The sequence below is a fragment of the Geospiza fortis genome, unplaced genomic scaffold (genome assembly GCF_000277835.1).
Source record: "Geospiza fortis unplaced genomic scaffold, GeoFor_1.0 scaffold112, whole genome shotgun sequence".
NCBI classification, from domain to species: domain Eukaryota; kingdom Metazoa; phylum Chordata; class Aves; order Passeriformes; family Thraupidae; genus Geospiza; species Geospiza fortis.
The window spans coordinates 26550084-26572743 of NW_005054298.1; the positions used below are offsets into that span (position 1 = coordinate 26550084).

General features: G+C 41.7%; 1 protein-coding gene across 1 annotated transcript in view; it reads left to right on the plus strand.

Annotated features, from left to right (window-relative positions):
- The window catches only part of GTF3C3 (general transcription factor IIIC subunit 3), a 17675-nt gene extending 1580 nt beyond the window's left edge, over positions 1 to 16095 (plus strand). Inside the window, exons 2-19 of the mRNA XM_005416136.1 lie at positions 739 to 841; positions 1903 to 2129; positions 2498 to 2621; positions 3104 to 3295; positions 3605 to 3770; positions 4339 to 4486; positions 5461 to 5533; positions 6522 to 6608; positions 7632 to 7735; positions 8330 to 8501; positions 8931 to 9133; positions 9713 to 9814; positions 10709 to 10844; positions 11498 to 11735; positions 12084 to 12274; positions 12901 to 13025; positions 14275 to 14427; positions 15347 to 16095. Of these exons, the coding sequence (XP_005416193.1) occupies positions 739 to 841; positions 1903 to 2129; positions 2498 to 2621; positions 3104 to 3295; positions 3605 to 3770; positions 4339 to 4486; positions 5461 to 5533; positions 6522 to 6608; positions 7632 to 7735; positions 8330 to 8501; positions 8931 to 9133; positions 9713 to 9814; positions 10709 to 10844; positions 11498 to 11735; positions 12084 to 12274; positions 12901 to 13025; positions 14275 to 14427; positions 15347 to 15469 (2667 nt within the window). The 3' untranslated portion in view covers positions 15470 to 16095. The remainder of the gene's footprint in view (positions 1 to 738; positions 842 to 1902; positions 2130 to 2497; positions 2622 to 3103; positions 3296 to 3604; positions 3771 to 4338; positions 4487 to 5460; positions 5534 to 6521; positions 6609 to 7631; positions 7736 to 8329; positions 8502 to 8930; positions 9134 to 9712; positions 9815 to 10708; positions 10845 to 11497; positions 11736 to 12083; positions 12275 to 12900; positions 13026 to 14274; positions 14428 to 15346) is intronic.
- Positions 16096 to 22660: the final 6565 nt, after the last annotated feature.

The window sequence follows — 22660 nt, forward strand, 5'->3', positions numbered from 1 at the left end:
GGCCCGGCAGCACCGCCCGGCCCGCGGGAAATCGGTGCTTTGGGTCGGGGCAAGGAGCTGGTTCGGGTATAAACCCATCCAGATTATGCTGCTCCAGCTCCTCCTCCAGCATCTGAGGCAGAGAGCCAGTGCGGCTCATCGTTTGACTTCTTGGCAGCAGTAAATATAGGGAGACGCAGTTTTGTGTCCGACGCTACGTGGGCGGTGTGATTAAAAGAAAGCACGCGTGATTTGTCGGAGTGTTGCAGTTCCTTTTAACTTTGCTATATTTGTGTGAACGTGCTACTGAATTTCTGCGTTTCTTGGTCTTCAGAGAGCAGATTCAGCAGAACTCCAGCTGTCATGGAAGGATCATTGTTACCCTGGGGCATCATTCTTACCGGATTCCTGAGGGCTGTTTTGATATTGAGAGGCTTCTGGAAGGATTTGTCACACAGAACTTTTTTTTCTAATACCATGTTATGCCACCTCACTGTAATGCCCAATAATCAATGGACTGGTCTCTTCAGTCAAATGTAGTGTGAACAGTCACCATCTGAGTCTCCCACATTGATACAAATATAAATGTCCTGAAAGCAAGGAATGCTGGGTTTTATACACTTAGAAACGCAGTGCTTATCCCACCTGTTTCACTGGCAGTGCAGAGACTGGAAAGCCAAATGGTAACTGTAAATATGTGAGGAAATAAAAAATGGGTAATTCTACAGAGGTAATAATTTGTATTTTTGGTGTGTGTAGGATGGTGAAAATGCATCTGCTGAGGAAAATGAGGAAGATGTAGAGGCTCCATCTTCATCCAGAAAAGCATCTGGGAAATCCCAAAGTCAGGATGAAACTGATGGTTGGTGTTTCTAACATAATCATTCGTATTTAAAAAGGCACTGGAAGTATTTGCTCTTTGATATCTAACTTCATAGAAACCTGGCTCCATTTTTCCCCTTCTGGTCTCTGAAGGGACTGAAATAAAAGGGAAAGTAAATTAATAATTATGAGTTTTTTCAGATGGAGGCAGGGGAAGATAAGTCTTATGTTTAGATGCTTTATATCCAAGTCAGAATAAAAATAACCAAACATATCCAAGTAAAAAAGAAAATAACCATAAACCCAGGTGTGCTCCCCAAATCCCTCTCCTATATAGGCAATACATAATAGATTTGTTTTTCAGTCCCAACTTGATATGATGGTTATTTTTTAATCAGGTGTCCAATCCCCCAGCTCAAACTTTTGAACTCTACATATTTTGAATTTTGTATATAGATCTGTAGTCAGTTATAACCCTGGATTCACTTCATAATGAGAAGCTGTAAATAAAAAATGGGAATTTAAAAAAGCATGTGTGCCTTAAGTGTATTTATTCAAGATACTTAGCATAGTTTTCTTACTTATTTTAAAGAATTCTGTTCTTTTTCCAGAGAAATGCAAATAATCTGGATTTTGTATTTACTCATATTAAAAGGTACTTGTTGTCATGGATGGAATGGTTACAAGATCTTGTTTTCAATTGCTTTGAAAAATTGGTTGCTGGATTGTTCTGTAGTAGAATTCTCTGCTCACTTATAGCCTCTTCAGCTGAAAAGCTGATTGCAGCCAGCCAGCCCAGTGCTTGAAAGTTGCTTAATATTCTTCTGGACTGAGAAGAATGTTGATTAAACTGTGGGCTCCATTCTCTGTGTTCCTCCCTGCTTTCATTTCAGATGTCCAAAAGATGTTACAGGCTGGGCCATACCAAGCATTGGTGATGAATAATGCAGAGCTATAAAACCAAAGAGGCTGTTGATAGTTTTTGTGCATTTCTGCAGGTAGCACTCTTACAAAATAGCTGCTTCAAGTGGGCTGTTGTCCAGGGAAGCAGCATGTTCTCTTCATTGTATCAAAAACCTATTTTACTTCTTTCTCAACCAGGAGAAACAGCAGATGGGGTCAGTAAATCTGTCCATCGGGTCTTCGCATCCATGCTTGGGGAAAATGAAGAGGAGGATGATGAAGAGGAGGAGGAGGAGGAAGAAGAAGAAGAAGAAGAAGGAGGAGGAGGAGGAGAGGAGGAAGAAGAAACTACAGAGCAGCCTACAGCTGGAGATGTTTTTGTTTTGGAGATGGTTCTTAATCGAGAGACCAAGAAAATGATGAAAGCAAGTATTTGAACTTTCATATAACTTCCACCTGTCCGCTGACCATGGTGCATGAATGTCACTTTGTCTGACTTTTAGCTGCTTACTGGGAAATTTGCCTGAAAATTATTCCGTGTAGGATAATTCTGCTTATGCTGGTGTTTGTTATGCTGTCTTTGTTTATTATGAAAGCACTGTAGTTTACTGTTTGAAAGCTTTCAGAAATCATGAAATCAGTTTTCCCAGTGTCAGAAAACTACGAACATTGGCAAGTCTTTTGGTCAGTAATTTATTATTGCTAATACTTAAATAACTTGGGGTTAGGTGGTGTTAAGCACAACAGAATGCCTCCTGAATTTGGGCAGAAACAGCATCCCTTTTCCATTTAGGAGAAAAGACCTCGCAGCAAACTTCCCCGTGCCCTGAGGGGTCTGATGGGAGAGGCCAACATCAGATTTGCTCGAGGAGAGCGTGAGGAGGCCATTCTGATGTGCATGGAGATCATTCGACAAGGTATGGGAGAATGGCCTCTAAGGATGGGGTGAAGTTTCCATGTGCAGGAGGAGGATTCAGTGTGGCTTCACTGAAGATGAAAATAAACACTACAAGCAAATGGTATAAGGTGTCAAATTAAGAATATGTGGTGCACTTCCTTTATTTTTTTGCTTATAAAAATAAACTAGCACCCCAGTTCTGCAGAGGCCCAGGCCTTGTCTTAGCTTTACACAGTTTGCTTTTACTGTCTTTTTAGACACAAGGTACAAGCATCAGCATGCCTTGCAGTATAGAATAATACTGTAAATGGTTGTTGTTAGATTCAGCCTGTTTAATAATTCACAGACAGGAATCAGAAACTTGTCTGCAAGTTTTTCCTGAATTTGAACAGCACACGTTTCATATAATTCTGATAACTGCTCTTTGAGAAAGGCACATTATTTATGTCCAGTGTGGATTTTAAGCAATAAATCTTAGTCATACTTTTTGTCTTTTCACAGCTCCTCTTGCTCACGAGCCATTTTCCACTCTTGCCATGATCTATGAAGACCAGGGTGATATGGAGAAATCATTACAGTTTGGACTGATTGCAGCTCACTTAAATCCTAGCAATACTGAGGAGTGGGTTAGACTGGCAGAAATGTCGCTGGAGCAGGATAATATTAAGCAGGCTGTTTTCTGCTACACAAAAGGTAATGTAGCAAACATTTTAATAATTTAAAATTAATGCTATGTGCTAATGGCAATAATCTTGTTTTCTTCTCCTTTCTAGTTTAGTTTGCTTCAGGGTGCTAAGATTCTGATACCTATGTCTGGACTTTGATAAAAGATGAATGATGAATGACAATGATGATAATGATGAAAGATGAATGATAAATGAATCTTTAATATAGGATGTCCTTGCAAAAACCCTGTGCATGTCCATCAACACAAATCAAGGAAATGAATGTGACACCCACTGTTGCATTTCCTAAACTGCTGTGCTGCTGCTCTCCCTGCAGCTCTGAAGTACGACCCGAGCAACGTGCGCTACCTGTGGGAAAGGTCCAGCCTGTACGAGCAGCTGGGCGAGCAGAAGATGGCCATGGACGGCTACCGGCGCATCCTGAACCTCCTGGCGCCCTCCGATGGGGAGCGCTTCATGCAGCTGGCCCGGGACATGGCCAAGTGAGCTGGGCTTGCACGCACTGTCCTTTGTTTTGCCACGGGAGCCTCGTGGTTAAAGTGTGTAGCTCTTACACAGTCGTTTGTTACCTGTGAACTGCTTCCTTGTGGAAAGCTGTTACTGCCTCTTACAAAACAGTTTAAACTGTTTTGATCTTCGTGTTTGGGAAATGTATCAAAAAATACAAGGATGGGTATTACAACAATGTTATTAGTGAAGGTTTCTTAAAGCAGGTTAATGTGGGACATGACTGATGTCCAACTTCATTGGGGGAGACTGTGATGAAAACTCCAGTAATGTCCTTACAAATATGGGAGAAAAGAACTGTTAATTATTTGAAATACGTAAAAGTTTTCAACAGTTGTAAGGAAAGGAAAAACACTCCCTTTCTCACTGTCTTTTGTAACATCCACTTGCTAATGAAAATCTTGGCTAATGAGAATCTTTGTTAATGAAAATCTTCTCTAATAAGCAAAAATGAGAGAAATATGAAAATCCTTTTGCTTCGGTTCAAAGTATACATTGTCAGTTATGTGGAATTACCTGGTATTTCATGTCTGTGTTTTATAGGAGTTACTACGAAGCCAATGACGTGACCTCTGCTATTGAGATAGTGGAAGAGGCCTTTAGCAAGCACCAGAGCCTTGTGTCCATGGAGGATGTTAACATTGCAGCTGAACTCTACATCTCCTCCAAGCAGTACGACAAAGCTCTGGCGGTACGGACTGCTCAGTGCATTTGGGTGGCATTTTCAGCACCTCTTTGCCAGAATGGATGGTTTATGTTCATAATTTGTGTTCCTGCAGTGCTAAAATGGGGTCCTGCTTCTGTAAAAATATAGCTCATCAGAAGCAGACTGCTTGCTATTAGTTCTGTAGTAATTAGCATTTAAATTAATGGTTGGATTGAATTAATTGAGGGCTGATAGATTTGTACATTGTTCGAGGTTTAAAATTCTGGGATCCTTCCTCTCCTTCTCTGTAGTGGCCATAATCTTAGTAGCAGAGAAGACCTTCAAGCTGGTTTTGTGCGTAATACCAGCAGAGGTCATTCTCTGAGTGGAAGGTCAAAATCATGACACTGAGTGCTCTGATTGTTCAAATGCAGATTGTTGTGAATTATCTGGCAGACTTGTGTTGCAACTAATAATTTATGCATTAAGCACTAAGCATACATTCCAGAAAGACAATACATCTTAACTCTAAGGCATCAAGAATTAGAGAATGTTGTTTATCTGGTCCAAATTTGTTAACTCACTTTTGAGGCATATTTCCAACTGGATTTGGTCTGGCTTTGAGAGGGAAGATGTTGGTATTTGGCCATTGTCATACTTGCCAAGATTGATTGAAAAGACACTGTAAATTGGGACTTCTTCTTGTGAACATTCTTATTTGTTGATATTAAATTACTTAGGGGCTTTTTTCCCTTTCTTTAGATTTTTTTGTGCTTCTTCCCTCCTTAAATGTCAGTCACTTGATTTTATGTACACAGCATTTAGCTACTGGATTTATCAGTACAGTAGAGCTGAAGTTACAAAGCCATTTCCCTGTTTCTTTTTGAAGGTTCTACTTGGGTAGATGGATGCAGCTTTACCTCTTATAAATTTTGTGATGTCTAAAACTGTCACATAGGCTGGTTGCTCCATTTATGCTTTAAATCTTTGAAATTATCCAAGTTACTTTTCTGTTTCAGGTTATTACAGATTTTACGGGAATTGTGCTTGAAAAAAAAGCACCAGAAAGAAGTGCAGCTGAGGAGAAAAAGGGTAAGTAGCTGTCAAGTGGTTACTGTGACCCTGCTGTTCATGTGGTATGACATCTTTCCTTTACATTTTCAACTCCTGGGTATATTTGCTGCACTGTTGACAGGCTTTTCTCTATTGAAATGTGTGGGTGCTCTTAGTGAGTTACATGGCGTGACCTCAGCCTGCTGTAAGAGGTTACTTTGGTGTCCCCATAGCCCTGCTGACTCACTGAAGACAAGGACTGCTCTTCAGGCAACTGAAGGGCTTTTGAAGTTCTAAACATTGCTCTGAGTGTTTTCATCAGACCAGCTATTTCTACCAGCTAAATAACTTCTAAAAAAAGGATAAAAAGATAAGCTTAGTGGCAACTGTGCTCAAGAATATCAACTTTTGACCTGAGAGTAATGTTCTTTATACATCCTGCATCTGTTATTAACCGCCTAACTGAAATCTGGGCATACTAGCTCATAATTTAATGAAGTGGGTTGTCTGTGAGAAACCTGCTTTATCGAAGTCATTTAATCTGAAAATGTTTATTTAGGCTGTAGAATGGACACAGCACACCAATTCCATAAGGAGACAGTCTGTTTTGTGATTAAAGTGGTTGTCTCGGCAGTCTGATCCAAGCCCAATACAGGTATAAGATATTTCTGTTGGGCTGGTAAAAATACAGTTGGTTTATGAACAACTGTCCTGATGGAGACTTTCAGCAGGCAATTTATAAGAAACAAAACTATAATGAGTCTAGGAATTAGAACACAATGTTTCCAAGTTACCTCCTGTGTGCCATTGCTGAAATAGAGCTGGGCTCTCCACTCTCTGTTGCTTTGTAGCTTTTGTAACTTTTATAACTGCTTCCTGCTCTGCTGTCCTTAATAAAACAATACAACACAAAAAAGCCCCAAACCAAAACAAGAGAAACCCAGTCCACTTTTCAGAGTAAGCTGCCAATCAGTTATGGATTCAAAGGCAAGTAACTACTGGTTAATCTGATAATCTTTTTAAAAAGATCCAGGTGCAGCAGTAGAAATGCAGGAAAACCAAGAGGCAGTGACTGACAACCAGAGTCATCCAGTTGCTGAATCCAGTGCTCCAGGTAAGTAATTTTTTAATTTTTTTTTTTATTTCAGACAAGCTTTTGAACTGATCATATGGTTAGGAACCAGCTTGCAATCATATAACAGCTGGAGATTTCTAACAGCACAGAAACAGGGCTTCATCCAGAAAAGGATTCTTCCGTAGTTTTTTTCTTTCCCTTTCTCAGAACTTCCCGCTAATCCAGACTGACAGTTGTCATTTTGTAAAAATATATCAGTAGGGGAATAGTCAGCCTTGTGCTGGGTATTGCAGTGTTCAAAAAATGATGAATTAGTCTGCATGTTGTGATTTGCAGTAAAGGGATGTGGATGTAGGAGGTAAAAGGGAAACCTTAGGCTGGAAATCCCAGTTTTCTCAGGTTTTAGCACTGAATGTCTGGTGCAAGCACTGAAGTGAAGGAGAACTTAACCAGGAGTTAAGGAGGTGTCATGACTGTATGTGAAGGACCTATGATAATGGAATTTTATTGTGTGACCTCTCATTTGCTGGTATTGTCATGAGTAGCTGCTGTGCCTTATGGTTGCATTCTGATCAGGTTGCATTCAGCCTACCTGTTGTGTGAAGTTCTGTATTAACTCTGTTTAACAATGTGCTCAGGCAGTGCCTGCTACACAGGACTTCACTTAGCAAGAACAAGAACCATCTTGATACTGGGCATTTCCTTCAAAAAATAAAGGAGAAAAGGGTACAGGTGCATAAATTGTTAAAGGAAAGCTTTATTGAGGAGGTACCTCTTAAGCAGGCAAAGGATCTAAGCACATGCTGTGGAATCCTGCTGTTGGAGTCAATGCAGACTGACAGCACTTGGTACCTCACATGGGATTATTAGTCTCAGAGGCAGTAGGAAGACGTTGCTCCTACGAAAATATAAAGGAGGAGGAAAAGAAGGGCAGGCAAACACTTGCTAGAGCTGATAAGAATATTTTCTCAGTTCCTGAGCATGGCCTGGAGGGGATGTAGTGCTTGAGAGGTGCTTCTTAAAGCCTCTGAGTTGAGAAGGAAATTCTTTCTCTTGTCCCAGCTGTGGAGAAGGTCAGCTGCTGCATACCTGAGGGTGTTCCCATAGACATCACAGTGAAGCTGATGGTGTGCTTGATTCACCTGAACATCCTGGAGCCACTCAGTGTAAGTGGAAACCAACTCACAAGGCGGGGGGAATGTTCTAAGAAATCACAAAAACAAGTAATTGTTCCTGTGTTCGTAGACTGAGGTGGTTGAGGGAGCTGTGGAGATTCTTTTTGCTCCTCTCCCACTCCAGGAGAGAAACCTCACAGGCCTGTAATAGCAGAAGTAATGTCTTTGCCCTTAGAAATCATGCCAGTGTAAGTTACATTACAAAGCACAGTAAGTCATAGCCTGTGTGCTGTGACAGGCCCAGGACCAGATTGAAAGCTGTGAACACTAAGGAACATGTTTTCACTTTGTTTTTAAGCTGTACTAAATCTGAAGACTGTTCTTTCAAAAAGAATACTCCTCACTGATGGACACTTTAACCCACTGGATGTGTGAAACGTCTAGAATAGAAAAATGGGGCTTCTTCAGGAATGCTGACTTTCAGATCTTTTATTTTTCACTTCTAAAGTAACATTTAATTAAAGGAAGTATAGTTCAGAATGCAAATGAATAAAAAACAGAGGATAAAAATGCAAGCTTCCAATAAGCATGCCTTAAAGAAATTGATTATTTGTGTTTTAAGTGTTTGTGTGGTTTTTCTTAAAGCCTCTTTTGACTACTCTGGTGGAACAAAATCCAGAAGAGATGGGTGACTTGTATTTGGATGTCGCAGAGGCTTTTCTGGATGTTGGAGAATACAACTCAGCCCTGCCTCTCCTGAGTTCCCTTGTCTGCTCAGAACGGTACAACCTGGCTGTTGTGTGGCTTCGGCACGCAGGTGAGAGGAGGCAGGACTGCTGAACAGGGGGGACTGAGAGATGGTAATGCAATGCTGAGCATTTCCAGGGACCTTTATCCAAGATCACAGGAATTTTAGATTGACGGGTTGAATGAGAATTGGTATTTGCAGAATGAAGCTTATCATGACAACTCTGTCAAGCATTTTTTTTTCTTCTTCATGTACACTGAAATTTACATCAGCTAAAAGTACTTTATGTTCATGTAAGTGAAGCAGCATCTATTCTGCTTTTCATCCTGTGTCAGCTGCTGATGTTTGAAGTGAAACTGTGGGTACATCAGTGCATATATCTGAATATTATCATTTAAAAATACATGTTTGGTAAGATGGTATGATAATTTATTTGCATACTTTGAAATCTTCTTTTTCTGCCACTTAAGTGTCTTGTGTTGCTTATGATATTTCTAGAGTGCTTGAAGGCTTTGGGCCACATGGAGCGTGCTGCAGAGAGTTATGCCAAAGTTGTTGATCTTGCCCCACTGCATCTGGATGCAAGAATCTCACTTTCAACACTTCAGCAGCAGCTGGGCCGGCCTGAGAAAGCTCTGGAGGCTCTGGAGCCCATGTATGACCCGGATACTCTGGCTCAGGATGCTAATGCTGCACAGCAGGTGGGTAAAGTGTTCTGTGCTTCCATTTAGGATGTATTATTCTGCCAAACTGTGCTAGTAGTCCAAGATGTCTGCATAGGACCAGGGATTCAGACTTACCTCCCCATGGGGAGCTTGCAGAGCACAGTGACTGACCCATTCCAGCATCAGGGACATGTCCTCCTGACTTTGTCCCTGACCATTGTCTCAGCATTTCGTCAGTCCCAACCCAGTCCCCTTCTGTGTAATGCACAAGCTTTTGGCCACTGTGAGCCAGTCGTGACCCTACATCAAGTTGATCAGCAGTTGCTATGTGTGAGCTACATGGTTTGGCCTCTATTGATTGTAGGCAGAGGTTCTGAATTCCCTCTCTAGAAGCAACCTCACCATAGGTAAGAGTCATGCCAGATGTCTCTGAATGGGAAAATTTGGAACAGTAACTCCTGAGAGCAGTTTGGGGAGAGCTTACCTGCTGCTGCAGATTCTTTCAGCTTTTTGGAAGCTTTTACAATCCTATTCGTACTGTACCGAGTCAAAATGGTTTGTTTTATAAACTCTCTCTGTGCAAGAGGTTGAATAACAGTGTTCACTGTTGTCCAGGAATTAAAGCTACTCCTGCATCGCTCCACGCTGTTGTATTCCCAGGGCAAAATGTATGGTTACATTGACACCTTGCTCACAATGCTGGCCATGCTGCTGAAGGTAAGCCAGTCTCTCCTGCTGCGCTGTAAGAAATTGGGCGGCTGTGACTTGGGTCAAGACAAACTACAAATGAACTCAGGAGAAAAGTTAGTGGGCTTTTTTACGTGAGTGTTTCATAATTTTGTTAGGTAGTAATTTTGCAGGTAGCCTGCAATACTGGTGTTCCTGCCTGTAGTGTTCAGAGCAAAGGCCTGTGTGTGTAATTATTGATACAGTGACTTCAACTCCCTGTTCTCAGTGTGCTTACAACTCACTGAGTTCTAAAGCTGCTTCTTGCCTTTTTAACACTGAGCACACAGCTTTTTTGTGGTGTTGATACTGCCTTCTATTTCAACAATTTTCTTTTTTATTTCTTTCTTTATTATTTTCTTATGATAAAAGAACAAAATAAGAATTTGTTTAGCCAGTAAATACAGTGGTGGTGGTTTTGTGCTAAATAATTTTTGTTTATTTATAGATAGGGAGTGAGTTAAGGGAATACTTAGACCTTCATTTTATCCAACCTGCTCAGCACCTTGACTGTTGTATTATACTGGTTGAAGAGCTGACTATGCACAAACTTCTGAAAATTATAGAGAAAGTCATTGTTCTTATGCTTCTCTGCAAAGAGTCTTGATTTCAGTAAACCCAGGGATGTTCCAATCCCAGGAGAAGTCTTTTTAAGTAGCTTGAAGAATTTGTATATGGCTTTTGCTTAGCCCAGTTTGCACTGGAGCACGAGGCAATGCAGAGATGATATTCCTGTTGGGAATGTTCTCTCTGAAGACCTTGCTCTATGGTGGTGCTCTATCTGTTGTGGGATGCAAGGTGAGCCAGATGGATTGGCTGTAAAGCTGCCTTTGTCATAGGATGTTACATTGTAATCTGAAATGCTGCCCTTAAATTTGTTTCTAGGTAGCAATGAGCAGAGCTCAGGTGTGTTTGATATCTAGCTCCAAATCTGGAGAGAGACACCTCTATCTTATTAAGGTGTCAAGGGATAAAATTTCTGACAATGATGACCAAGAGACAGCAAATTGCGATGCGAAAGGTAACAAATCACAGATTGTTTATTAAAAACAAAGCAACAAGTTGAACTCCACAGTTCTGAAAAATGATAAAAATGCTCCTATTTTGCATGCTAAATCCATGCAGTTCATGTTAACATTGCTTTATTTCTAGGGCAAAGAAGGCAGCAAAACTGAAGATAATATATCTTAAGGGAACAGTCCCCATTCAGAGAAAAATAGTAAGATCACAGAATAATTCAGATTGAGAAGGGCCTCTAGAGATCTTATGGGCCAACATTCACCTCAGGGGAAATATCATACACTCAAATCTAGAATGTAATACAAATACATTGTAAAAGTGGTGTGATTTTGGTTTTAGCTGGCCCAGGCTTGGTTGAGCCAGCCACATGCTCTAAGCATTGCTTGATAAATTAGGGAGAGGAACTCATTGCATTCATGTAGTATGTTTGCAGCTTGAACTGGGTGTATTGCTTGCTCTTTGTTCCCACTTTGAGAGTGTTTTTTGCTAGTGTTTTATGAACTGCCCTTAAACTGAGAAAAAGTAAATACTTCTTATTAGCTGTTAGTGCTATAATGTCTTTGAAAATATCAGTTTGATGTGTGCATCTATTTTGTAAAAAAATTATATTTCTTGTTCTAATTTTTCTCAAATTTCTGGCTCAAATATTTTTAGCAATTTTTGCTGTCCTCACAAGTGTTCTGACAAAAGATGACTGGTGGAACCTCCTCCTGAAGGCTATATATGCTTTGTGTGACCTCTCCCGGTACAAGGAGGCAGAGCTACTTGTGGATTCCTCTCTGGAATATTACTCATTCTATGAGGACAGACAAAAGCGCAAGGAGCTGGAGTACTTTGGGCTCTCTGCTGCAATTCTGGACAAGAACTTCAGAAAAGCTTACAACTATATCAGGTGGGCTGCTGGGAAGGCAGAGCAGTCTGTGCTGTAATTGCCTGCACTGAGGCTGTAGTCACACTGCTGAAGTAGGCAGGCTGATGCTTTCCAGCCTTGACTAAATGAGAGAGGGCTAGTGTAACTGAAGGAGCTTTCCTATAGCCTCAGATTGCAAAAATGCACTAGGTTGGTTGATTTGGCCAGAACCATTGGTTCTGTTTTTCACTCTCATCTTTGCCTGAGTCACTGACCTTCTCTTTGAGTTTCTGTTCTTTGTTATCTTCCCTGAACTGCTGAGATTTTATTGAAGAGACAGTGTATACTATATAGCATTTACTAATTTCTTGCACATGTCTCATTCTGTAGAATCATGGTCATGGAAAATGTCAATAAGCCCCAGCTGTGGAACATCTTCAATCAGGTCACTATGCAGTCTCAGGATGTTCGTCACCATCGCTTTTGTCTCCGCCTGATGCTGAAAAATCCTGACAATCACGTGCTGTGTGTCCTCAATGGGCACAATGCCTTCGTGTCTGGCAGTTTCAAGCATGCTCTTGGTAATATCTTTCATGTTCTAATATCAACAAATGGAACAAGTGAAAGTTTATATAAAGGGAAAGATTTTTTTTTCATCAGGAAATTATAGGTTCACAATGCTAGTCTGGTGCTTTAATTATTCTGTACACAAATCAGAGCACTGCTGAAGGGTTTTGCTAATAAAAATTAAGCTGGCACGTTTCAAGTTTAGCACACATTGCAAATATAACTAACTTGCAAAGATAATTGGAGGCTAATGATGATAATAATGACAGAACCAGCCCAATTTAAACAGCAAATACAGCTGGTTGCATGCTTTAAGCAGGCCTTCAAAGTAAACCTGCTGCTTTCAGTCAAGTCCTCCAAATGTCACATTTAAATCCCAGCAAGGACCATGTTTGCTTCTGTGTCTGATCGTTTTCTGCTTCCTTTTTTACATCACAGTCTGCATTCTTCCTTCAGAATCCAGTGGTTGCTGAAAGTACACAATTTTCTTCCCTGTTTTTTCCTGTGTATTTTGATGTAGGTATAATAAACTGTTTATTTTCTTAGTTCATACTTCTAATTCAAATATTTTCTTTCTTGCTCGTAACTTTTAAGGAATGCTTTTCGCAACCAACGTCTTTATTAATTTATTTGCTTTTAGGTCAGTATGTGCAAGCCTTCCGTGCAAACCCAGATGAGCCTTTGTACAGTCTTTGTATTGGCCTGACTTTCATCCACATGGCCTCTCAGAAATATGTGCTGAAAAGGCATGCTCTTCTAGTACAGGTGAGGCAGTGAGGTTCTTGTTACCCACAGTGTTTGCTGGCTTTGTATCTTGCAGTTGGTTATGGCTACAACACGCTCAGTTTAAATAATTTTTCATAATTAAGATGGCATTTCTAAAGAGGCAAGTGGTAAAGCATGAGCACAGATGAATGTGCTTTGAGCTATACTTACACTATCTGAATCCCCTCTCCTTATGGGTAAAGGTACCTTATTACCTTAACGTTAACAGCTGCCAGCTCTTTGTGAAAATATTACTAATTTCTTGGTGGTTGTAATCTGAGTTTTCTTTCAAATTTTTTCTGGCTTGCATTGCTGTAGAGTGGAATCTATGCCACGTGCCCTTCGTAGATATGTCTCATAAACTGCATTCTTGAGGCAAATGGTACACACTCGAAAGTGGTTATTTCCCCCTGTCTTTCTTTCCCCCCTTTAGGTGCCTCTACACACTCTCTTTGTAAAGATTGTGAGCTCCAGTTTAGCTACCTTCAAATTTTCAGCTTCATTATTTGCATTTTTCTTTTCATCTGCAAGATCCAGTTACAAACCATGGACTGAGTAGTCCCAAACAGAATCTTGAAAGTAATTTCCTCTACTTTACACCAAGTATTTTCATTGGCTTGAAATACCTTTTAATTTCTGTAGCTGCTGAGCTCAGTCAGCACAATATGGTGAGGATCTTGAGCTCTTGTGACTTCTTAAATTGCTGGAAGACTGTAGCTTGCACTGATCTTGACAAAAGCTACAGGTCCCCAACTACTGTAACACAAAACCAGTTATGACAGTGTCCAACTTCAAGACGTTTTGAACTTGCAAACTTTGACCTAATTTTAATACTTTTATCCACTTTTTTCTGTAACCAGCCTGCCTTTTTTTACAGGAACTGCCCTGTTCTCTTTTTATACATTCTTGAACAATGTCCTATTTATATTACCCCCTGGCAATACAGTTCCCTTCTCTCTCTCTTCTCATTTCCTGCTTACTATACTCAGTGCTTTTACATAATTTCTTGCTGCTGTGGTAGTTAATTAGTAATTCAACCACAGTGACCTACTGGCGACCTAAATTATGATCATTAGCTGCTTGTGTCTGAACTAATTCCTCATATTGAAGGAAGTACCTTCTCTGATTACCAACATGCTCTCTAGAAAGAACGTCCTCTGTTTACAACAGAATCATCACACTCCAAAATGGTAACAAAATAAAATGCACAGGAGGGGAGGAAAAGTTGTGTGCTCAATTTCTCTTACAGGGATTCTCCTTCCTTCACCGCTACTTGGACCTGCGTGGCCCATGCCAGGAGTCCTTCTACAACCTAGGCCGTGGCCTGCACCAGCTGGGATTGCTGCACCTGGCAATCCACTATTACCAAAGAGCACTTGAACTTCCTCCCCTCACCTTAGAGGTACTGTAACTTTATAAGTTATGGACAGAGAATAAAGTCAGGAAAATGTGAAGAATTCCTTAGACATAGTTAAAATAGGTATATAAAATCTCTGTAGTTGTGCCTCCTTCAATTTCTATTTTAATTCCTTGTCATTGGAAGCCCAAATCTGATTGTCACCTTATGATGTATTTAAGCATGTGTTAAGTTCAAATATGTATGAATTTTGGAGGATTTACTCACAGGCTGAGGCAACAGCAAAAAGGATTGCTAAACAGCTTCTCCTGTTTAAGTAGCTGACATTTCTACATATTACATGCAATGAATTATAACTGGAAGTTCTGTATACTCACCCATGCTATAAAACAGCATGCTGGAGCAAGACTGACCAGTACTGGGAATGCCTAATTGCATCTGAGCCACAGTTTTAATTCTAATTGATCTGTATTGGATCCTAATTGAAATGTCATACATTTAACAGTCTGGTCTGTGGAATGGGTAGGTAGAAACATTGCAAGGGTCCTTAGAAAAGGGGCAGTGTTGGTAAAGTAAGAGCTGAGGGTGTTAGTCAGCCCTGGGAGTTCAGAGCAGCAGTCTGTGACCCTGTAAAAGATGCAGGCAATATTCACATTCTAGTTGGAGAAACAAATACTTAGCATACAAAGACAAATTAAGGTAGTACTTTGCTGGTTTATAAGGTGGCTATTTATTTTAGAGCTAATGTTTTGAGTGTGAAATTTTATAACTTTGGTGATTAACAACATGATTTGGAAACTCCTTAAAGAGGGAGAGCACAAGGAATACTTGTTCTGTTTCCATACAGCTGAAAGCCTTTATTGGCTATGAATATGTCATTTGATTCCACTGTAATGGCTACTCATGTTTCTTTTTTATACTATTTTTGTGTATTGATAGCTTTTTTTAATCATTATCTTTACAGGGAATAGAAACAGATCAAACAGACTTGAGAAGAGATACTGCCTTTAACTTGTCACTCATTTACCAGAGCAGTGGGAATACCAGAATGGCTCAGAAGATGCTGTATACTTATGCAGTTGTGTGAAGAGGTTTGTGCAGGTGGAATTGATACCCTTTGGATTGACCTTTGCATTATGCAGTGCCAGGGAAGGTGGTTTTAATTACAACTTTTTCTGCAGAGGGTCAGAGACGTGGCTGGTGCTGTGTTGTGGCTTTATGGAGTTGTTCTGCTTCTGCCCTTGGCACTGTATCACGTGTGGGTGGGAGCTGGCCATCCTGAGCACACCCCTGACGTGCTCACCAGTGGCTGCTGTTAGCTCTTCTCCTTTGGTGCACTGCTCTCTAAATAGATTCAGTCTTGTATATAGAGTCAAACAGTGAAAACCAGGGCCCAGTATGATTTGCTGAGGGCTTTTGGTGGGGGAAAATGTGCAGTATTTCAGCTAATTACCATTGAGGCTGCTGAAGAAGCCATACTCACTGGTGATGAGGATATTTTAATGTATTTTAATGTGCAACATTAAATTACAATAATGTGGAACCATCCTAGAGGATGAGGAATTCAGTATTTCAAGATCTGTAAAATATTCAGAGTTTTCTAGGAGTTCATATTCCTAGCAGTTTTTGTATTTGAAGGGGATTAATCTTTTACTGAAATCAATGTAACTTTTGTTCTTTCTGTGAACTTGTTAATAAAAATTCTGAGGTTAATGATGTTTACCTTTTCTCAGCTAACATATATCCTACTGAATAGGACAAACCTAAAGCCATATGGCACACACCTAATTTTAAGCAGCACAATTTAATGAGGCTCAGGTGTGTTTAGCTTTGCTGGTGTGCTGAGCCACCCCTTTGTCCTCAGAACAGCCATTTGCCTCAAAGGAGAGAGGCTCTTGCATTAGTCTGCAGTCCTACCATATAAATTACAGTTTAGGGCCAAGTTTCTGGAGGAACAGAAGGAGACAATTCCAGAGTGTCCTTGGGCTACCCCTAGGCTCCAGAGGCATGCAAGACTTTTCTCCCTGATATACTAAACAGGGAGAATATACATTTATTGTTATACTTGCTATACTTTTCTCCTTGTTAGTATAACTTCTGTTATACTAAAGAAGTACCACAAATAACATGTATAGGTCCCAAAGAAACAGTAGTGCCATGGGTCAGAGGAAGTAGTGAGCAGCTCTGCTGAAGGAGGTCGGAGTGCAACACCACCTGTCCTGAAGGCAGGTTGTACTGCCACCCCATAGAACACTAGGCCATGATGAAGATGAGCTGATCTTTGGTCTTGAAAACTGTCCATGCTGTAATCATCTTCAGCACATCATGATGTAAATCTCCTGTTCTAACTACTCTTTCTCCAGTCTGTTGTTCCACAGTAGGATAGGTTGAGCAAATTCCACTAATTCTTATGAGGGTAAGGTGATGTGTGGTGTAACATCACACACCTAATGAATTCCTTCTATGCTCCTGAAATAGCCCAAAGCTTATGTTCTCTCATGACCCAGATATCATCTCCCATTATAAGCAGCCAGTCCTGCCAGTTCTTCCCTGCCCCAGTCACGTCAGCATCCAGCCACAGGCACATGACTCTGTCTTCAGAAATTCACCTGAACCCTCTGCAAACCAGTCTTTGTTTTGATAGCACCTGCCAGGCCTTAGTCTAAAGCTGGTGAAAGAGGGATAAAAGCAAACGTGTAGCCTATCAACAGCATATAGTTTACGGTGATTACAAATAAATAATAATTATTTTGTTATAAATAGTAATTTTACTATCAGCCTTGTAATGCAAAGAACCTGAGTCAAAAAGACACTGTGAGAAGTCAGAGTTAATTCAAATCAGCTGTTAGGGTTTAAACACGAATTCCGAGGTTCCCTACAGGTGGGTGCCCTGTGAGCACCTTTTATCTGCAGCTGGCCTCAGCAATTCACACCTATCTAACTGTCAGAGCCAGTAAAGTGCCGATTCTCCCACACCTGGGCGCTAGCAGGGAGTCTCCTGGCTGCAGGTGATGCTCTCCCAGGGCTGGGAATCACCAGTCAGATGAGCTCATTTCCTGCACAGCTCACGTGAGCCTCTCCAGGGGTGAGCTGGAGGCCTGGTGCTTGCCCTGGGTGTCCAGGCAGGTATGAAGGGGAGACTCCTCACTTTTCCTCCTGGGAGAAGATGTGCTGTGTTATGAAGCTAATGACTCTTGGGGAAGTCTTTGTTGTTACTGAAGAAGAGATGAAGTTTTAGCAGTTTAATACTGACATCTCTAAAAAGTTAATTACATGGCTGTACAAGAACTAATTATGGAGAAGGCTGAGGAACCTACCCAGAGAAGGTAAGCACGGTTTTCAGAAGGGTGTCTGTAGAGGGCATGGATAAGGGAAGCTAAAACACTGACATGGAGTTGAATGCAGAGGAAAGTAGATTAGCTGTTAGCTTTCAGATCAGTGTTTGCTTAATGAACATCAGCCAAGCATGAAGTGTGTACAAAGCACCTTTTCTAAGTATAGAACTGTCCCTTGAAGCTCTCCTGTACCTGTAATATTCCTTGCTCCTCCAGTATGTATTTTTGCAAAAGGGGAGGAAACAAACTAAACTTGAAGAGGTCTGCTCTCTGCCCCTGAGTGTAAGGAACTACAAAAGAAAGGATAGAAAACTGAAATTATGTCTCATAACTGCAAAATACCATTCAGGTAATTTTCCTTTGCTTTCCTGTTTGAAATGATTTTGTTCTCTTTTTCTACCTCTTTTTTGGAGCTGTTCTCTTCTTGGCTTGAGGTTTTCAGGACTTTGCAGGCTGTCAGACTTAGATAAGAACCACTGGTGAGTTGCTGCTTCCAGGCCAGTTGTGATCTAGGCAAAGTGGTGTAATTAGAGCTGCAGGGAGAGCAGTGATGGTGTGCTGTGTCCCACGTGTGAGGGGCAGGAACAGCACACCTTTCACATCTTTCTCCTGTACACAGGAGTAGGAACTCTGTGATGCTCTCTTGCTGTGCTGTGAAAAAGAGTTGCCCCTCTCTTAGAGGGGTGGTGAAATCAACATGGGCCTCCAACACAGCATAAAATACAGAGGCATAGGAAAGGGGAAAAACAGATGCTGAGTGCCACAAACTCCTGAGAAAATGAGGGCAGACTAACTTTACCTGACAAGTGCTACAGAAATACTCTTTTGCTATTGGGATATCTTTCTAATCATAGAACAATACTTGGACTGATAAAGCAGCATGTAAGACCTGAGGCTGGGGCACTTTATTACTTTTTTAAAAATTTTACTTCATGCTGGTTCATACTCTATAAACATCTAATCCCTTAGGTTTTCACTCCAAACTACTACAGTAATCCATGCAAGCTATAATAATTTGGATATTGTAATACAACGCTGTAAGGACAAATGATTCTGGGGGCAGGGGGTGTGGTGGGTGGTTTTGTATGATGTCACATACAGTGACATAACAGCAGCACAGGGGGGCAATTTACTTGGCCACAACCCTTCTGTTTGGTTGGGTAAGAGAGATATTTTGAGCCTGGTAAAAACAATAAGTGGGGGAGCAAAAGCTCTTTATACAAACCCCGCTAAATTGAAGTGACTTTTAGAAAAAACCCCAGAACTTTTCTTTTAAAGTATGATAAATGCTACTTAGTTTCACTTAGTTGAAAAGGCCACGTGTGCACCTCACTCTTCACCAGAGGATAATAGCTGAGATTGAAAGGGTTACTTGGTGCATATGCTCAATTAATATCTTGTTATCTGGCTTTTGCACTTCAGTCTTAAGAGATGTGACAAAATAGCTCAGCTTGCTTTTAGTGCAGAAACAAAACAGCTTTGTTTGAAATGGAACCCAGGAAGGAAGAGACAATGTCTCTTTACCCAGAGCAACTGTTTTCTTTTCTCTGAGTCTCATAGCAGGAGAAGCAAGAATCACATCTAATTTATCCTTTCATAGAAATAATTCCAGGAATCATTCCAGCAATTAATTTAGTTTTAATCTAAGTCCAATGTCTTGGTCACCTCCTACTGTCACTACCATCAGGACTGTTGCATAAATGCAGCTTTCTTGTTCTTTTATAATCACTACACATTCTGTGCTGTTTGAAGAAAGGTGGAAATCTTTTCACCACCGTTCCAAATCCTATTACATAGATAACCATGAATGAAAGCTTTACTTCCTGCTTGTTTTTCATTACCACCAGAGTGTGCCTCTCTCATTAATCAGTATTTTTTTTTAAATAGAGTTTCATATGTTTCCAATCTTTCAACCAATTTTTACCCATCTCTTTTGTTTTAATGCCCCCTGGTGGCTCTTAGCCATTCTGCTAGTTTCACACATTAAGCAAATTAATGATCCCAAATCCTAGAGATGCATCTTGACTCGCAGAGGCAATATGAGCAGCACTGAAGATGATTTTGATACAGAACTCTTACTATGCATTTGTCACTACACAAATAAGTGGAGAAAACAAATAAGCACTTCCTTCCAGATGATATACCAAAGAGCTCAGGTTAAACAACCTTATCTTAGATTTAAAAGCCAAGTTTTCCCTTTGAGGGGCAAAATAGGATGCTGGGAGGTACCTATACTCTGTCACAGGTCAGTTTATTCTTGCTGACAGACAGCTCTGCCAGCACAAGTTGTACCTGCTGCGGGGCGCACTGGGGGAAAAGGAGCAGAAGTCACCACCTTGTACGAAAACAAAGGAAAAAGCAACAAAAAAAAAGTTTGCGGTATATAAATTGCTTCAGGTATAAATTTTCAGTTATATGAAACAGTAAAATAGATTTTAAAAAATCCAAATGTCTTCAAACTAGCTTATTTTTAGGAGTAGCTGCTCAAATTAGTACAATTGTCCAGATGGCCACAAGAAGGCCACTGTCCTAGAAGCACAGCCAACAGAAATGGAGAGATGAAAGAAACCTTTGACAACAGGGAACGGAGAAGCAAATGATAAGTAGAAGAAGGCATGGACAGAATTAAACTAACTTAGACAGTAAAGAATACCAAAAAAAGTGTGACATTTTTTAATGTTCTGAACGATCTATTGATTCATATTCTTTATCTTAAGGGAGATGACAAAAGAGTTCTGTGTCAAGCAGAAAAAAAAAATCAATATGTTACAGAGTAACTGTAGAAATGAAACTTTGATTATCAAATGACACACATTCAAAAGATGTTTCAACTAATTTGTTTTAGCAGTTTGATTTTATGACCCTATCATCAGCTAAGTGTTTCTTAGGATCTCCAGTGTATGAAAGTGGCTATCACATCCAGCACTGTAAAAACTAAATGATAAAAACATTGGTAGCACAGTATTACTTTTTACTCAACTTTCTGGAACCAGTCAAGTATCCTGATCTAGGTGACTGAGACTAGCGAGAAATAATGGAGTGGGAACAAGTGAAAAATTGGAATGAAGTGCCAAGTGCAAATGAAGAGGGAAGTGATAAACCCCCTCTTTTACTACCTGCATTCTTTGGATTCAGTTCCTTTTCTGCCTGTAGCCAGAACACTCTCTAACTGACAGGTGTGGTTCATCAGTGTCTCACAGTTCTTTCCATCATGCATTTTTGCCCATGCCTGCTCCCCTGGCCCGCACAGGGCTGATGGCTGGGTGAGTAGCAGGTGTTTCTGGCATCTCTGAGTGCAAATCTCCAGTAACTTGCTCCAGGTGACCCTGCCTTGACTGGGGAAGGGGTGGAGGGGTGATTGGACTAGGTGATCTTCAGAAGTCCCTTCCAGCTGTGACTCTCTGAAAAGATTGAAGCTGAAAAGGAGGAAAGACTGACCCACTCTGTGTCCACTCCTGAGGGACCTGCAGCAGAAACGGCTGAGGCACAGCCCGTGGTGGCCGCTACAGAGCATGGCTCCTGTGGCTTCCCCCTCACATAATCACAGCATGTGAGTTCTCACTTGGAGGGGGCCCACAGGGCCATGGAGTCCAACTCTTAGCCCTGCACAGGACACCCCAAGAATCACACCCTGTGCCCCGGAGCACAGAGTTCTTGAGCTCTGCCAGGCTTGGTTCTTTGACAGCTTCCCTGGGGAGCCTGTTCCAGTGCCCAACCACACTCTGGGTGAAGAACCTTTCTCTAACATCCAGCCTAAACTTCCCTGACAGCTTCAGGCCTCCCCCCCGGGTCCTGTCACTGTCACCACAGAGCAGAGATCAGTGCCTGCCCCTCTTCCCCTCAGAGGAAGTTTTAACAGCAATGGGGTTTCCCCTCAGCCTCCTCCAGGCTGAACAGACCGAATGACCTCAGCTGCTCCTCACAGAGCTTCCCCTCAGGGCTCTTCACCATCCTCATGCTACTCCTTAGGATGCTCTCTAACAGCTTAATGCCTTTTTTTTATATTGTGGCGCTCAACACTGGACAAGGAGTCAAAGTGAGGCCACACACAGCCCAGAGCAGAATGCGACAATCCCCTCCCTGGACGGGCTGGCGATGTTTCCTTCCATCCCCGGCCCGCTGCATCCCCTCCCGGGGGCCGGGCCCCCTCCCGCCCGCGGCGCCTCCTGAGGGAGCCCCGCGGGGCTGCCGCACCCTGCGGGGCCGGGGCGCGCCGGTGCTGCTGAGGGGAGACCTGGGCTGGCCCCCGGAGCCCCTCGGCAGGGCTGTGTGAATGAGCCTCGCCTCTCTCTGGTGCTTAGACGCCGCTGGCAGTGCAGCGTTCCACAGCAGAGCACTGAGGGGGTTTGACTCCGCCTTGGAGCGTGCCGAGGCTCGCACCTCCCCCGAGAGCTGAGCCACAGGGGCGTGCTGGCCTTCAGGTTAAGGGTTATTTTCATATGTGATTAATTTATTACATATCAAATGATATGCAAGAGTGAATGGCTGGAAGCTGGAACACAGTAAATTTAGATTAAATACAAAGAAGAAAACTTCACTGAGGTGAGGGACGAGGCCCTGGCACAGGTTGCCCAGAGAAGCTGTGGATGCCCCATCCCTGGGAGTGTTCAAGGCCAGGCTGGTGGGGCTCTGAGCAACCTGGTCCAGTGGGAAGTGTCCCTGCCCACAGACAGGGATTGGAGCAAGATATTTAATGTCCCTTCCAAACAAACCCATTCTATGTTCAGCTGGGGCCCTAAGCAAGAATAGTGTTTTACATTGGTAACCATGCAGCTTGCAGTCATTTAATACAGATACACAGATCAGCAATTCTACTGCATTACACTGTCTCCACTGTGCATCTGAGATGTGGGGCTTTTAAAATGGTACCCCTTTTTGTAATGAATTTCTGTTTTATGCAGAGAGGGAAACTAATTTTGTAGCCTTCTGGTTAGAACATACGG